General features: G+C 47.1%; 1 protein-coding gene across 1 annotated transcript in view; it reads right to left on the bottom strand.

Annotated features, from left to right (window-relative positions):
* Window positions 1-3284: 3284 nt before the first annotated feature.
* LOC137525444 (E3 ubiquitin-protein ligase TRIM39-like) overlaps window positions 3285-16746 on the bottom strand; it is a 38669-nt gene continuing 25207 nt past the window's right edge. Inside the window, exon 2 of the mRNA XM_068246529.1 lies at window positions 3285-5462. Within this exon, the coding sequence (XP_068102630.1) occupies window positions 3917-5461 (1545 nt within the window). The 5' untranslated portion in view covers window position 5462 and the 3' untranslated portion in view covers window positions 3285-3916. The remainder of the gene's footprint in view (window positions 5463-16746) is intronic.

Raw genomic sequence — 16746 nt, 5'->3', positions numbered from 1 at the left:
CACGCTATTGTGGGGAACACTGTCACAGCTCTCTATCCACATACACACATTCCCCCAGTCCCTGTATCCTCAGCTTCTGCACCAGGCTATTGTGGGGAACACTGTCACAGCTCTCTATCCACATACACACGTTCCCCCAGTCCCTGTATCCTCAGCTTCTGCACCAGGCTATTGTGGGGAACAGTGTCACAGCTCTCTATCCACATACACACATTCCCCCAGTCCCTGTATCCTCAGCTTCTGCACCAGGCCATTGTGGGGAACACTGTCACAGCTCTCTATCCACATACACACGTTCCCCCAGGCCCTGTATCCTCAGCTTCTGCACCAGGCTATTGTGGGGAACACTGTCACAGCTCTCTATCCACATACACACGTTCCCCCAGTCCCTGTATCCTCAGCTTCTGCACCAGGCTATTGTGGGGAACAGTGTCACAGCTCTCTATCCACATACACACGTTCCCCCAGGCCCTGTATCCTCAGCTTCTGCACCAGGCTATTGTGGGGAACACTGTCACAGCTCTCTATCCACATACACACGTTCCCCCAGTCCCTGTATCCTCAGCTTCTGCACCAGGCCATTGTGGGGAACACTGTCACAGCTCTCTATCCACATACACACATTCCCCCAGTCCCTGTATCCTCAGCTTCTGCACCAGGCCATTGTGGGGAACACTGTCACAGCTCTCTATCCACATACACACATTCCCCCAGTCCCTGTATCCGCAGCTTCTGCACCAGGCTATTGTGGGGAACAGTGTCACAGCTCTCTATCCACATACACACGTTCCCCCAGTCCCTGTATCCTCAGCTTCTGCACCAGGCTATTGTGGGGAACAGTGTCACAGCTCTCTATCCACATACACACGTTCCCCCAGGCCCTGTATCCTCAGCTTCTGCACCAGGCTATTGTGGGGAACACTGTCACAGCTCTCTATCCACATACACACGTTCCCCCAGTCCCTGTATCCTCAGCTTCTGCACCAGGCCATTGTGGGGAACACTGTCACAGCTCTCTATCCACATACACACATTCCCCCAGTCCCTGTATCCTCAGCTTCTGCACCAGGCCATTGTGGGGAACACTGTCACAGCTCTCTATCCACATACACACATTCCCCCAGTCCCTGTATCCGCAGCTTCTGCACCAGGCTATTGTGGGGAACAGTGTCACAGCTCTCTATCCACATACACACGTTCCCCCAGTCTCTGTATCCTCAGCTTCTGCACCAGGCTATTGTGGGGAACACGGTCACAGCTCTCTATCCACATACACACATTCCCCCAGGCCCTGTATCCTCAGCTTCTGCACCAGGCTATTGTGGGGAACAGTGTCACAGCTCTCTATCCACATACACACGTTCCCCCAGTCCCTGTATCCTCAGCTTCTGCACCAGGCTATTGTGGGGAACACTGTCACAGCTCTCTATCCACATACACACATTCCCCCAGTCCCTGTATCCTCAGCTTCTGCACCAGGCTATTGTGGGGAACAGTGTCACAGCTCTCTATCCACATACACACGTTCCCCCAGTCTCTGTATCCTCAGCTTCTGCACCAGGCTATTGTGGGGAACACTGTCACAGCTCTCTATCCACATACACACGTTCCCCCAGTCCCTGTATCCTCAGCTTCTGCACCAGGCTATTGTGGGGAACACTGTCACAGCTCTCTATCCACATCCACACATTCCCCCAGTCCCTGTATCCTCAGCTTCTGCACCAGGCTATTGTGGGGAACACGGTCACAGCTCCCTATCCACATACACACGTTCCCCCAGTCCCTGTATCCTCAGCTTCTGCACCAGGCTATTGTGGGGAACACCGTCACATACACACGTTCCCCCAGTCCCTGTATCCTCAGCTTCTGCACCAGGCTATTGTGGGGAACACGGTCACAGCTCCCTATCCACATACACACGTTCCCCCAGTCCCTGTATCCTCAGCTTCTGCACCACGCTATTGTGGGGAACACTGTCACAGCTCTCTATCCACATACACACGTTCCCCCAGTCCCTGTATCCTCAGCTTCTGCAGCACGCTATTGTGGGGAACAGTGTCAAAAGCCTTGTGTGCGCATGAGCGAGCGGGAGAGCGGGCAGCGGCGGGAGCGCGGGAAGTCCGTTTTTTTTTAGTCCCTGGTGGTAAAAGGGACGGAGAAATCCGTACGGCTGGGGGTAAAGTGGTTAAAGTCAGATCTGACAAGACTAGCTGCATGCTTGTTTCTGGTGTTATTCAGATACTACTGCAGAGAAATAGACCAACAGGGCTGCCAGGCAACTGGTATTGATTAAAAGGAAATAAATATGGCAGCCTCCGTAAACTTCTTACTTCAGTTCCCCTTTAAGGATGTTTTTTTTTTTTTTCAACCTGCCATGTCTGTTTCCTGGATAGGGATGTTCGGAATTGCCAAAATTTTAGTTCCAAGTTCACAAAAGATTACAATTTCACCTTGAATTTTTGCATTCATGTCTCTCGAGCATGCGCAGTAGATATGTTCCGGTATTTATGCGAAAAAGAGAGTGATAAATGCCTGCTGAGCCCACATGCATGCTAAAACGCTAAGCAAAAGTGCTTCTCATTTTACTAGTCAGTATTCCAAGAATTCTGACTTTCAATTGGGAAATTCTGAGGTAAAAGTCAGAGTTCGGAAATGCGTGTGGCACTCATCCTTATTCCTGGAGCCAAATGACAGGTGGCCCATATTACTGTTGAAACTGGAAAACAAGGGATTGTGCTATTTTGTCATTTAATCCTCTGGTGTAATAAACTTTAGATTTACACCCTCATTGAAGGCACATACAATATGTTTCTCTACATTGGTATACAGTGATACTCAGCTGTCAGTAAATCCCTCAACTACTTGATGACAAATAAATCCTTTGTAAAATACCTGTTCAGGAGCCCAGACACCAACCACTTCCTGCACTGTGTGAGCTATAGGCTGCAATCTTCTCTGACATAATACAGACTGTGCCCGCCCCCTTTCAGTCTGAACAGTGCAGATGACACAATCCAAGCAGCTACAGAAGTCACACCCACAGGCTTGAAAACTCACCGTCTCACTGATTAGCTTCTAGACATGTGATCAGAATTTCAAAACAGGATTTATGGCTGCAGTAAGCTGTGTTTATGCAAAGAGGTTACATTTGAGTGGTCTGAATTCTAAGCTATTATTTGAATTGATTTATTTATTTTAGCTCTGATGGACTATAAATTCAACATATCCATGATCTGGATTGATTAGCATTTTATTTACCATTATAATAGACAATATAAATACACTCGTACTTCACTTTACAGCCTACACTGATAAATCCCATCCCTAACACAGCAAACAACCCTGTTACCATGGCAACCAAAAATAAGGGTGTTACTTCCAAAAATGGTCATTTCAGCCAGAAAAAAAACAAATTGGGCAGAAGATTTACGAAATAAAGCAAAAACAAACAAAAACAAAACAAAAATCCAGCATAACTTGAACCATAAGGCCCTGTCTGATGTTCACACTGCATGCGTTCTGGACCAGTGCGTACCGCAAACGCATGCATTTTTTTCCCCGAGACCCGCGGCTGACCCATTCACTACAGTGAATAAGTATCAGCGACACAACGCATGCAAATGCAGATGGCGTGCATTCGTGCGCGTTGCGATTGCATGGCCATCTGCGTTTGGTAATATGAAGGCGACTGTCAGTGTGGGGCAGGGGGATGCTTGACAGTCAGGAGTTTCTCAAAGTTGACATGTAACTGCCACGCAACTGGAGCTGTTGCACTTGAGTCCTATGTTATGTCATTTTAAACAGATACAATTAAATTGTGTCCAACTATGGATAGGCAGGTTGTTTGCAGATCCTGTATATGGAGATCTTGCGCTATGCTCTCTCACATCCCAGCAAACCCCACTGAAATGCCATCTTAGGATAAAATATCCAACCAACCTTCGTTATTCACAAAGAAAGCAGCATGGAGGGGCTCAGTGAAGGTGGCAGTGAAGGTGTGTAAATGGCTGATGGGGTCGTCCAGCTGGTAGAAGGACAGACGTCCAGCTTCATAATCCAGATATATTCCTAATCTTCTGCAGGTAGACTGAAGATTTAACTTTATCTCTGAGTAATCATGGTGAGCAAAATATTCATCATTATATCTAAGGAAACTCCAAGATTTGTTATTATTTCCAAAGCCGGATTCGTCCCCTTCTCTCTCTATACTAGGATAGCTTACCCCAACATCCCAATCTCCATAATCACTGACCTCCACTTCCCAGTAATGTCTCCCAGAGGAAAAGCTCTCAGTACTCATCACCTGAGGGAATGAAACAAACCTCTTCCATAAATGTGGTCTATAGTAACTTGATTCGGAGGCTGCGGCAGTTCTGAAGTCATCAGACAAAGCCAGAAGGTCGTGTGCAGTATCTGCATCCAGTAACACATCTGTTTTATTTGGCAAAGAGAAGTCAACCTGCGATTCCATTTGAGTAATAAGTTCTTTTATGGATTTTTTTAACTCTATCAAAATCAGAAAATCATCCAGTTCAGGAATATAAGGTTCCTCCATATCTTGGTCAGCTGTGTCGGATTTTGGATCTTGCAGGACAGCTATTGGGTCAGTCATATCACACATCTTCTCAATGCGAGCCATCTTCCTGGACAGTTCCCCTCCTTGTGTCTCCAGATGCTGGATACAATCAGAGACAGACTGTGATATCTGCTCTTCTTGCCTGCTGATCTCATTCAGGACTTTCATCTCTTGGACTTCCAGCTGTCTCCTGATGTCCTCAAACAGAGCTGTGACTCTCTTCTTCTCCTCAGCTGCTTTTTCTTGCGCTTTCCTTTTGTGGTCCTGTAGGCTCTGGATTCTCTCTTCATTTCTCCCTCTCTTTGGCACCATCTTTTTTAGTTCATGTCTTAAACCCTCCTTTTTCTTCTCAGAAGCCTCCTCTAGAAGTTCCACCTGGTGTCCTTTGTGTGTCCCAACAAGACAACAAGAAACACACAAACAAGTGGAGTCCTCAGAGCAGTAATACTCAAGAAGTTTTTTGTGGATGGAGCATTTCTTGCTGATCAAAGAGGATGTGGGCTCCACTAACAAGTGGTCCACTGTCTTGTTATGGGCGGTCAGATGTTTATCACACATGGAGGTTTCACACTGTTGGCAAGTCTTAATGGCCGGCACTGGGGCATCCACACAAAACGTACACTGAACCTCGGGTTTCTCTTGCTTCATAGCTGTGAAGTTGTCCACAATGTTGCTGAGGTTTTCGTTCCTCTCCAGCACGGGACGATCTTGGAACGTCTCTCTGCACTCTGGACAGGAATAGACTCCGGACCTCTCCTGCGCATCCAAAGCAGTTACAATACAGCCCTGACAGAAGATGTGTCCACATCTCAGCAACACCGGCTCAGTATAAACATCCAGGCAGATGGAGCAGCTCAACTCGTGTCCAAAAGCAGCAGATGCCATTCTGGAGGGAGAAAAGACAAGGGACGGATCATCAGTTCATATAAATAGGGCAGAGACATTTATGACCTCATTCACCAATTATTCAACAAACCTGCTCTTGATTTATTAAAAAACAGGTGGCAAAAGTTTGGATCTAATTTAATCTAAAGCCTGGTACACACTTTCAATTAAGATTGGCCAATCACTGACCAATTTTTTCACCTCAATCATGTAGCATGAGGCTCACCTACACAATCTGCTCATAGTATTCAAGGATCCATAATGCAATTCACTTTTTCTTCTAGGAGATAATTTTTCATCTTCAATTTAAAATAACTTTTTAGCCTGTGTGTCAGCTTAATTTCACAGCATGGACCCAAAGGTGTCAAAGTCCAACACTTTGGTGCACATAGACTTACATTGTGCCGGACTAGATCCTGCAACGGCGCCCCTAGAGCCAAGCTCAAATGTGACCTTGTAATATTTAAATTACAGGGCGCATCAGCGGAGCATGGGGCCGGCAGCAATCAAAGTGTAATTTTATCAGGCAATGGCGCCTCTAGTGGCAGCCATGTTTTTTATATGTCGAACTAAGTCCAACATTGGGTCTGAACTTGGAAATGCCAATGTCTGACATATAGCAATTAGAGACATAGAATTTTCTGTTCGTGAACGGCAAACTTCTGAAAACGTTCGCGAACAGGTGAATCTGGCGAACTGCCATAGACTTCAATCAGCAGGCGAATTCTAAAACCTACAAAGGCTGTTTCTGGCCACAAAAGTGATGAAAAAGTTGTTTCAAGGGGTCTAACACCTGGACTGTGGTATGCCAGTCGGGGATCCATGCAAAAAGTCTTCCCAAAAATTACGGAATTGACGCAAAGTTGGGTTTTAATCCCTAAAGGACAGAAATTACATTATGCACAGCTCTGGGTGTCAGTGGGCTGTGGAGTGTTGCACACAGAGAAATGCAATAGTACTATCAGAATACAGTGACATAATACACAGGAGTGGTTCTGTGCATGCAACTTAATGAGGCAACAGCAGTAGTGTGCGCACAGCTCTGGGTGTCAGTGGGCTGTGGGGTGTCACACACAAAAAAACAAGCAAAAAAAAAACAACAGGAGACCGATGTGCTAGCCCTCAAAAGGGCTGTTTGGTGTGCTTTCACAGCAAGTGAGGAACAAGGACACAGGCCTGGCTAATGCTTTCCCTATCTATCTGCAGCAAGTCTGACCCTGCTCTCACTAACAGTCAGCAGCCAGCAGAGAATTGATCCAATATTACCACCATAACTGCTTTTTGATAAAGGGGTGGGGGGTCCAGGAGGGGTGCAAGCTGACTGGCTGCCATGTGTCTGCTGACTGAAGTAAGGGGTCAAAGTTTAGCTCAATGATGATGTATAGGGGGTGAATCGAACACGCCACATGTTCGCTGTTCACCACGAATGCGAACAGCCGATGTTCGCAAAATACTGCTCACAGGCGAACTGTTCGGGCCATCTCTAATGGCAATTGGCGACACAGGATCGGAAAGGGTTAAACCTCATACACATGTACGAGGCATGATAAGACACATGGACAGAGAGGGACTTGATCATGCAAGGTTGAGGCTGTACAGATGCATCAGTAGCCTCAAGGCTCACAACCTGGGAGTGGCGGGAGGGGCTGGGCGCAAGTATCCATTTGGATTGGTTGAGCTTTGGATGATTTTGGACTGTTGGCTGAGGGGTGGTGGTCTAATGGCCAAGAGCTGCCTCAATTGAGCGTACGTATTGGTACACCGCCGGTGAGCTGAATAACGGCTCATCCTGCTACAGCTGAAATCCCCGGTTGCGCTAAATACTACTCCCCCTCCGAGTTTTAGCAACTTGGAGGGAGAGGCAAAACCCCGAATTACCTTTATGCACCTTTTAACATTAGGTGCCTAATTCCGGGGCTCAGGCTGAGCGTCAAAACCACCTGCTTTGCTCTGGAGCTCCCTGAAGCACCCACAGCTCTGATATCAGGATGCTATGGGTGCTCCAGGGTGCCGGCGTAGGTGGGCATGGAGGAGAGTGGGGGCCGTGCAGGAGGGATGGAGCTCTAGCTATACTAAGTATAGCTAGAGCAGAAAGCATCTTTAAATTTTCCTCCAGGGCTGTTAATAGACCAATGGGAATGCTCCAGATTTCCATTGGTCTGTTAATAGACCAATGGGGAGTCTTGGAGGGAAATTTGAAGACGCTTAGGCTCTGCTATACTTAATATAGCTAGAGCTGCAGTGGGGAGCGGCAGGTGCGCAGAGATCTTCAATCAAAGTATCTGGGAATATTGGCGTGAGACATTTCTGAGGATACTGGCGTGGGAGCATTTTTTTTAAAGGTAAGTATTCATGGTTAATTTAGAAAATTAAAATACTTTACTTATGGTTGCGATTTTATTTCTTTTTAACCCTTTGTATAAATGGGTAAGGGGTAATCCCTATACTTATTTCACCTGGGGAGGGGGCTGGCATCTGGGGGGCCCCTTCTTAAAGAGTAATCCACTTCATCTGCAGAGTAATGCTATAATGCAATGTCACATGTCATAGTATTGCTATAATGCAATGTTACAATACTACAATGTCACAATCTACACAACTGGGGGATGGATATTTAAATTAATACTTAAAGTGACCCTAAAGTCAGGAAGAAAAAATGAGTTTAACTCACCTGGGGCTTCCCTCAGCCCCCTGAAGCTGATCGGTGCCCACGCTGACTCCATCAGATGTCCCTGGACCGGCCGGCGGCGACTTCCAGTTTCGCCGTCACCAGCCGACAGGCTGGGAACGCGAGTGATTCTTTGCGTTCCCAGCCAGAATAGCGCCCCCTATGCTGCTATTGCGGCATAGGGAGGCCGCAATAGCAGCATAGGGGGCGCTATTCTGGCTGGGAACGCGGAGAATCACTCTCGTTCCCAGCCTGTCGGCCGGTGACGGCGAAACCGGAAGTCGCCGCCGGCCGGTCCAGGGACATCTGATGGAGTCAGCGTGGGCACCGATCAGCTTCAGGGGGCTGAGGGAAGCCCCAGGTGAGTTAAACTCATTTTTTCTTCCTGACTTTAGGGTCACTTTAAGTGAAATAAAAAAATAATTTAAGTTTCATGCAGCCCCCTGGAGTCGTCCTGTGCCCACAACGTCCTCCTGATTCCCTCTGGCCAGCAGCAGTGACCCCAGCAAAGCTGGCCCATTGCCACCAGTTGTCCACTACTGCGCATGCGCGGCCCCGAGCCACGTACACCTTGATTACGCTCCCAAGGCTGGGAGTATTCTGTGTATGCACAGTACGCAAAAATCACTACTGCGCATCTGCAGAAGGCTCTGGGCTGCTGGAGCCTAATCAGGGTGCGCACGGCTCGGGGCCACGCATGCGCAGTAGTGGACAACTGGTGGCAATGGGCCAGCTTTGCTGGGGTCACCGCTGCTGGCCAGAGGGGATCAGGAGGACGTTGTGGGCACAGGAGGACTCCAGGGTGCTGCAGGAAACCACGGGTAAGTTGAAATCATTTTTTTATTTCATGTATAGGGAATCTGAAGGGAAAATAAGCTTATGATATAATGTATGTGTAAAACTGGTAAGAAAAAAAAAAAAAAAAAAAAAAACATTAGCGGCACAGACGTGAGTCACATACTGTTTCCAGTACAGGAAGAGTTAAAGGACAACTGAAGTGAGAAATATATGGAGGTTGCCATATTTATTTCCTTTTATGCAATACCAGTTGCAGTTCTGCTGGTCTATAAAGCTACGTACACACATACGACAATGATCGTTCGTTGTGAACGACGAACGAACTTTTAATTGACGAAAGAACGACCTAAGTAAAGTTAGCTTTTAAAGGTGTGTAACGATCTGATCGTTAGAATGAACGTTACATCACGTAAAGCAACTATTGCGCCTGCGGATAAAGATGAAAAGTTCCATGGAGAAATAGTGAAATGCGCATGTCAAGCCTAGTACGAACGACCAGTTTCCAACGATGTACTACTTTTGCAAACGATCGTCGTCGGAAAAAATCTGCCAAGCTAGATCGTTCGTTTTTTAAGATCTAGCTCGTCCGTCGTTAGACTTAATGGTCGTTGGCTGCTTTTTTTTTTTTAAACGATCGTCGTTTGAAATGATCGGGGAACGATTGTTTCAAATGACTATAGTCGCATGTGTGTACGCAGCTTAAGGATGTAATAGTGTGTGAATAATGCCAGAAACAAGAATGAATCTAATCTTTCAGATCTGAGAATAATGTCAGAAATGTTCTGTAACAAAAACGCCTGGAAATCCGCTCTGATCTAGCGTTTTTCAGAGCGGTTTTCCACTTTCCTATACTTAACATTGAGGCAGAAATTCCTCAGAAATCTAAAAAATGCTGCAGCCCCTGAGTTTGCGTTTCTGGAAAAAACGAACCACTCTGGTGTGCACCATCCCATTCACTTTCATTAGCCAAGCGGTTTACCCCTGCAAGCGTTTTAAAAAACGCTCCAGAACCGCTCTGGTGTGCACCAGCCCATATGGTGGGTTGTCACCTCTGGAAGGAGCTGAATGCCCGTTGGCAGGGGGCACACTTATTTGATTCACAGCCATCCTGGCACATAGTGGAAACCCTGAGAAATCACCTCCAAAGTCTATAGGCCACAGAGTAAATTGCATTGGTCCACAATTCACAGTGTGAGGAAATAAATACAATCAGCCACTATCAGGGCCCATTTCCACTATCGCGAATTCGCATGCAAATTCGCATAGCAATACAAGTGAACGGGACTGTTTCCACTTGTCAGGATTCCTTTGCGTTTTTCTGTGCAGAAAAAATTCGCATGGCAGAGCCATCAGAATTCGCATATTGCATACCGCTATGCGAATCGCATACAATGTATTTAATTGGAAATTCGCATGAGGTTTGGGTATGCGAATTTTCATGCGAATTCGCATATAAACAATGGAAAAGCACACCAGCACTGCCATGGTTAAATTCGCATACATCGTCATCCATGCGAATTTTCATTCGCACCGCACAAGTGGAAATGCAGCCTCACTGCCTCCAGGTGTCTGACGCACATATGTTTGTGTAACCGGAGTAACAGCTCGTTCACACTCGGAGCACCGCTAGCCTGCGATCGCGAGCCAAACAAAAAGTCTTGCGATTCTTGTGCGCTTTGCACTTGTGATTCCCGTTCAATAGTATGAGAATCACAGCACAATCGCCCCCAAAACGATGCATGCAGCGCGGCTGCGATTAATCAAAATCGCAACCACTGCAGTGTGAATGTATCTATAGGGATACATTGTAGCAGCGCATTGCTGATCGCCGGCGATCAGCAAAGCGCAGAAGAATCGCCCCATTATGAACCAGCCCTCAGGCCTCTTTTCCATGGACAGTTGGTACGCAGTGAGATACCTCTCAAACTCTCCCAACTGCCCGCTGCTCCCTGGCAACTGCTTGTGGAGCACACAGTTCAACTGTCCGTGGAAAAGAGGCCTAAAATTAAAACTCTCTGCACCTGAGTGTAGCTTCTGTCAGGGCTTATTCACATCTAGGGTTTTTCTGGCCTTTTTTCAAGTGCAGGCGATTTTCAAAATCGCCCACAAAACCCTTATGCAATGAATCTCTATGAGAAGGTTCATATCAGCGCATTTCGTCTGCTTTGCGCTCTGCAAAGCGTTGCCTGTACCATTTTTGGGGCGATTTTGGTCTAATGGAAGGCAGGGATGCTCAAATCTGCTTCGGAAGACATCCGGATAGTTACTATCCGGATATCTCCCAGTAAAGCTGTGCGGGGGGGAGGGGGGGGGGGGTCCTTCTTAGGTAACAACGCGTAAAAAAATTTGGGAAACATGCGTAATTACATAGTAAACATGCGGAAACCATGCGGGAAAAAAAAGTGGCATAAAAGAACTTGTCCAAAAAAAAAAAAAATTTAAAGTCCAGCAAACAGCACTGAAGGCTCCAGACTGCATTTAAGACTTGCCCGCAGCGTAGGTTAGCCAGGTATATGTGCCTGCAGGGTAGGTTAGCCAGGTATATGTGCCCGCAGAGTAGGTTAGCCAGGTATATGTGCCCGCAGAGTAGGTTAGCCAGGTATCTGTGCCCGCAGAGTAGGTTAGCCAGGTATCTGTGCCCGCAGAGTAGGTTAGCCAGGTATATTTGCCCGCAGAGTAGGTTAGCCAGGTATCTGTGCCCGCAGAGTAGGTTAGCCAGGTATCTGTGCCCGCAGTGTAGGTTAGCCAGGTATCTGTGCCCGCAGAGTACGTTAGCCAGGTATATGTGCCCGCAGTGTAGGTTAGCCAGGTATATTTGCCCGCAGTGTATTTTAGCCAGGTATATGTGCCCGCAGTGTAGGTTAGCCAGGTATATGTGCCCGCAGTGTAGGTTAGCCAGGTATATTTGCCCGCAGAGTACGTTAGCCAGGTATATTTGCCCGCAGTGTAGGTTAGCCAGGTATATGTGCCCGCAGTGTAGGTTAGCCAGGTATATGTGCCCGCAGTGTAGGTTAGCCAGGTATATGTGCCCGCAGTGTAGGTTAGCCAGGTATATGTGCCCGCAGTGTAGGTTAGCCAGGTATATGTGCCCGCAGTGTAGGTTAGCCAGGTACAGTATATGTGCCCGCAGTGTAGGTTAGCCAGGTATATTTGCCCGCAGTGTAGGTTAGCCAGGTATATGTGCCCGCAGTGTAGGTTAGCCAGGTATATTTGCCCGCAGTGTAGGTTAGTCAGGTACTGTACCTCAAAGAGTCCCGAAACCTCTGGCAGGCAGGCCGCTGGAAAATAAGGATGCAGGGGAGGACAGGCAGTGAGGAGAGAGGCGGCGCATTCACTACGTCATGACTGGGGGCGGCGCCGGGCACGTTAGAAGCACGCACGTCGCATGCTGCCTGCCGCCGCCCCCAGCCATGACGTAGCGGCCGCACCGCCTCTCTCCTCGCCGCCTCTTCTCCCCTCCCCTGCATCCTTACTGGCCAGCGGCCGACAGCTAAACCAGATGAGCTGCCGGCCGCAAAATTTAACAAGACGCGGCCAAGAGGCCGCGATCTACCTAGAAGGCGGTCGCGATCTACCGGTAGATCGCGATCGACCTATTGGGCAGCCCTGATTTAAGTCAATGGGAGGTGAAATATATCACCAAGTACTAGTAGGTGATAAAAAAAAAAAACGGTAGTTAAGTCAGAAATAAGGCACCTCTTTTTTTTGAGAATTTCGCGTAAAATACCGACTGTTGCGGAAATTTTTACGCATGAATCCCGCACTTTTACCGCATGCGGGAAAAGCATGCGGAAAATTTAGAGAATCTCAACATGGCGTTAATTTGGTCGCAAACTTCCCGCATGTACTTCACCGCATGCGGGAAGTCATTGAGAATAGAGCCCATCGTATTTATTGTTTTCCAGGTCAAAGAATTCACTGCTTTGCATCAGGGAGTAAAAAAATAAATAAATAAAAAAATAAAAAAAATAGCAAAACCGCTTGCGATTTTAGATGTGAACAAGGCCCTTTTCCACAAGCAGCTGATAGGCAGTGAAAAGACAGTTGAACGCTCACAACTAGGCTTGCTCATCACAAAATAATCACGATTAACCACGGTGGTTACTTGGGTTTCAAATTAGCTCTAATTACTGCGGCTACATGCGGCTGGATTAATTACCCATAATGCCGCTCTCCGCCCAGCGTTTCAATGAGGCTTGCACCATGGTTACTCGTGATTATTTCGTGATGAGCAAGCCTACTCACAACTGCTTGCTGCTGCCTGACAACTGCTTACTGAGCACACAGTTCAGCCGTCTGAGGTAAAGGGTCTAGAACGCACTTGCAGCGCTTTCTAAGCCCCAGTGATTTGAAAAGTTCTTGCTAATGCAATGCTATGGGGGATTTTTATAAAATCACATCGCTCAAGTGGGATCACACCCATAGCATTACATTAGCGAGAGCTTTTCAAATCACAAAACACTCAGAAAAGCCTTTGAAAAGGGCTGCTAGTGGGTTCCAAGCCTAAAGGTGGGTACACACATCAGATAAAAGTCTTTGGAAAATGAAAGATCACAGACCAATCTTACCCCCTTTCATGTAGCATGTGAGCCATACCTACACAGTCTAGTCTATGGAGCTGAACTCTCCATCAGATAGAAATCTTTGCAAGATGCTGTACACAAAGATGCTGTACAGACACAAAAGATCAGTATCTGCAAAAGATCAGCTCCTGCAAAATGCATTCATAGTCTATGATATCTGCAGATCTCATACACACCTTGTTTAACAGACATTCATCTGCAGACAGGGGCGTAACTAGGCCCCACCGGGCCCCCCTGCAGAATTTCAGAGCGCCCCCCCCCCCCCCTGGGGCCCGTTTGGGGCAGTTTTGTGGGGGCTGGAGGGGTGGCAGCATGAGGGGAAAGCCTTGGCCACAGTCGGTGGGGAGAGGGGAAGTTCCCCCCCTCTCCCTCACCTCGGGGCTCTCCCCTCTGCGCTCCCCTCCAGCTAGTTACAGTGTGGGCAGCGGCGGGCAGATACATACCTTCTTCCGTGCGATCCACAGCAGACTCCTCGCTCTAGCGGCTGACGTCACTTCCGGAAGTGACGTCAGCCGCTAGAGCGAGGAGTATGCGGTGGAACGCAAGGAAGAAGGTATGTGTCTTGCCGCCGCTGCCCGCTGCCCACACTGTAACTAGCTGGAGGGGAGCGCAGAGGGGAGAGCCCCGAGGTGAGAGAAGGGGGGGGAACTTCCCCTCTCCCCACCAACTGTGGCCAAGGCTTTCCCCTCATGCTGCCACCCCTCCAGCCCCCACAAAACAGCCCCTCGCGGGAGCAGGGGCTGCAGGGCCTATTGGTATGCCCATGTCTGCAGATCAGACAATCATCTGCAGATCTGAAGATCCATCCTGGTGGATCTGATCTGCAGATGAATGTCTGTTAAACAAGGTGTGTATGATGATCTGCAGATCTCATAGACTATGAATGCAATTTGCAGGAACAGATCTTTTGCAGATACTGATCTGTTGCATGTGTACAGCATCTGTGTGTGCAGCATCTTGCAAAGATGTCTGTCTGATGGGGAGTTCAGCTCAATAGAATAGACTGTGTAGAGTATGGCTCTCATACTACATGGAAGGGGGTAACATTGGTCTGTGATCTTTCATTTTCCAAAGACTTTTATCTGACGTGTGTACCCACCTTAAGATCCAGAAACAGCAAACCTCTCAGTCAGAGGCAGCTCAGACCTTTATAATTACCCACCTGGGAGGGGCTGCCTGGAGGAAATGAGAAATGCTGGACTGAGCTGATGCAGGATTATGCAAATTTATCCAGCTTGAAAATGAACCAATGAAATTCCACCATGGCGTCATTCAATTGGCTCAATTTCAAGCTGCATATAAAGGTGAAACTTGAAAAATGAGAATATCGTGCAAAAGTCCATTTTGTCAATAATTCAACTTAAAAGGTTGAAACTAGTATATGAAATAGACTCATTACATGCAAAGTGAGATATTTCAAGCCTTTTGTTATAATGTTGATGATTATGGCTTACAGCTTGTGAGAACCCCAAAATATAAATCTCAGACCATTAGAATACTGTGAAAATGTTCAATATTCTCGGCTCAGGCAGGGAACACACTAAGGCCTAGTGCACACCAGAGCAGTTCTGCTGCGGTTTGCGATCCGCTTGCGGCTGCGGATACGCTTGGTCAATGTATCTCAATGGGCTGGTGCACACCAGAGCGGGAGGCGTTTTGCAGAAACGCATACTCCCGGGCTGCTGCAGATTTTGGATTGCGGATGCGTTTCTGCCTCAATATTAAGTACAGGAAAAACGCAAACCGCTCTGAAAAACGGCACTTCAGAGCGGTTTGCCAGGCGGTTTTTGTTAGCGCAGCTGTTCAGTAACAGCTTTACTGTAGCAATACATAAAATCTACTACACCAAAACCGCTACACAAAACCGCAAAATGCTAGCTGAAACGCTGCAGAAAAAGAAGAAAAAGCGTTTCAAAATCTGCTAGCATTTTGCGGATCTGCTAGCGGGTTTCGGTGTGCACCAGGCCTATGGCCACATACACACATCAGACCATAGTCTTTGGAAAATGAAAGATCACAGACCAATTTTACCCCCTTCCATGTAGTATGAGAGCCATACTCTACACAGTCTATTCTATGGAGCTGAACTCCCCATCAGAAAAAAATCTTTGCAAGATGCTGCACACAAACATGCTGTACAGACACAAAAGATCAGTATCTGCAAAAGATCTGTTCCTGCCAAAAATCCATTCCTGCAAATTGCAATGATAGTCTATGAGATCTGCAGATCATCATACACACATGATTTAACTGACATTCATCTGCAGATCAAGCAATCATCCGCAGATCTGAAAATCCATCGTGGTGGATCTGGTCTGCAGATGAATGTCAGTTAAATCATGTGTGTATGATGATCTGCAGATCTCATAGACTATCATTGCAATTTGCAGGAATGGATTTTTGGCAGGAACAGATCTTTTGCAGATACTGATCTTTTGTGTCTGTACAGCATCTGTGTGTGCAGCATCTTGCAAAGATTTTTTTCTGATGTGGAGTTCAGCTCCATAGAAAAGACTGTGTAGAGTATGGCTCTCATACTACATGAAGGGTGGTAAGATTGGTCTGTGATCTTTCATTTTCCAAAGACTATAGTCTGATGTGTGTATGAGCCTTAAAGAAAACCTGAACTGAACATTAAAAGTCAAAATAAGCATACACAAGTCATACTTCCCTTCCATGTAGTCTACTCCTCAGCGTCTTTCTCCTCTCCTGCGTCCTGTTTGTTCACTGTGATCAAGGGAATTTTCCGTCCTCCATTTTGAAAATGGTCATTACCTTATAACAGCTTTCTGGTCAGCACACTGTTAAACTGTAACATCGCCCACTTGAGCCATAGGGAAACATGGACACATCAGTTCTCCTCTCAGCTGTAAGTGACCGCAACTGATATATTTCAGATCTGACAAAATATTGTCAGAACTGGAAGGGATTATTGTCAGAAGAAAATGGTGAGCTTCTGAGAGGAACTGATGGCAAGGTAACTATGTAATGTTCATTTGAAGTTACCTCATGTGTTTATTTTAAATATTTTTACTCAGTACAGGTTCTCTTTAAGGCCCCATTCACACTTGAGCGGGAATCGCACGATTTCCGCTCAGCGCAAAAGCTAGCGGTTTTGAAAAACCGCTAGCCCATGTAAGCCTATGGCAGTGTTCTCACTGCTGCGTTTGCAGTTAACGCAAACGCGTGACAGGCAGCGTTTTGCCGGCGATTCGTGATTAGCATGCATAGCACCG

This window comes from Hyperolius riggenbachi, chromosome 7, assembly GCF_040937935.1.
Source record: "Hyperolius riggenbachi isolate aHypRig1 chromosome 7, aHypRig1.pri, whole genome shotgun sequence".
Taxonomy (NCBI): domain Eukaryota; kingdom Metazoa; phylum Chordata; class Amphibia; order Anura; family Hyperoliidae; genus Hyperolius; species Hyperolius riggenbachi.
The sequence above is the reverse complement of the archived record's forward strand: the minus strand, read 5'-3'. Positions and strand labels throughout refer to the sequence as shown.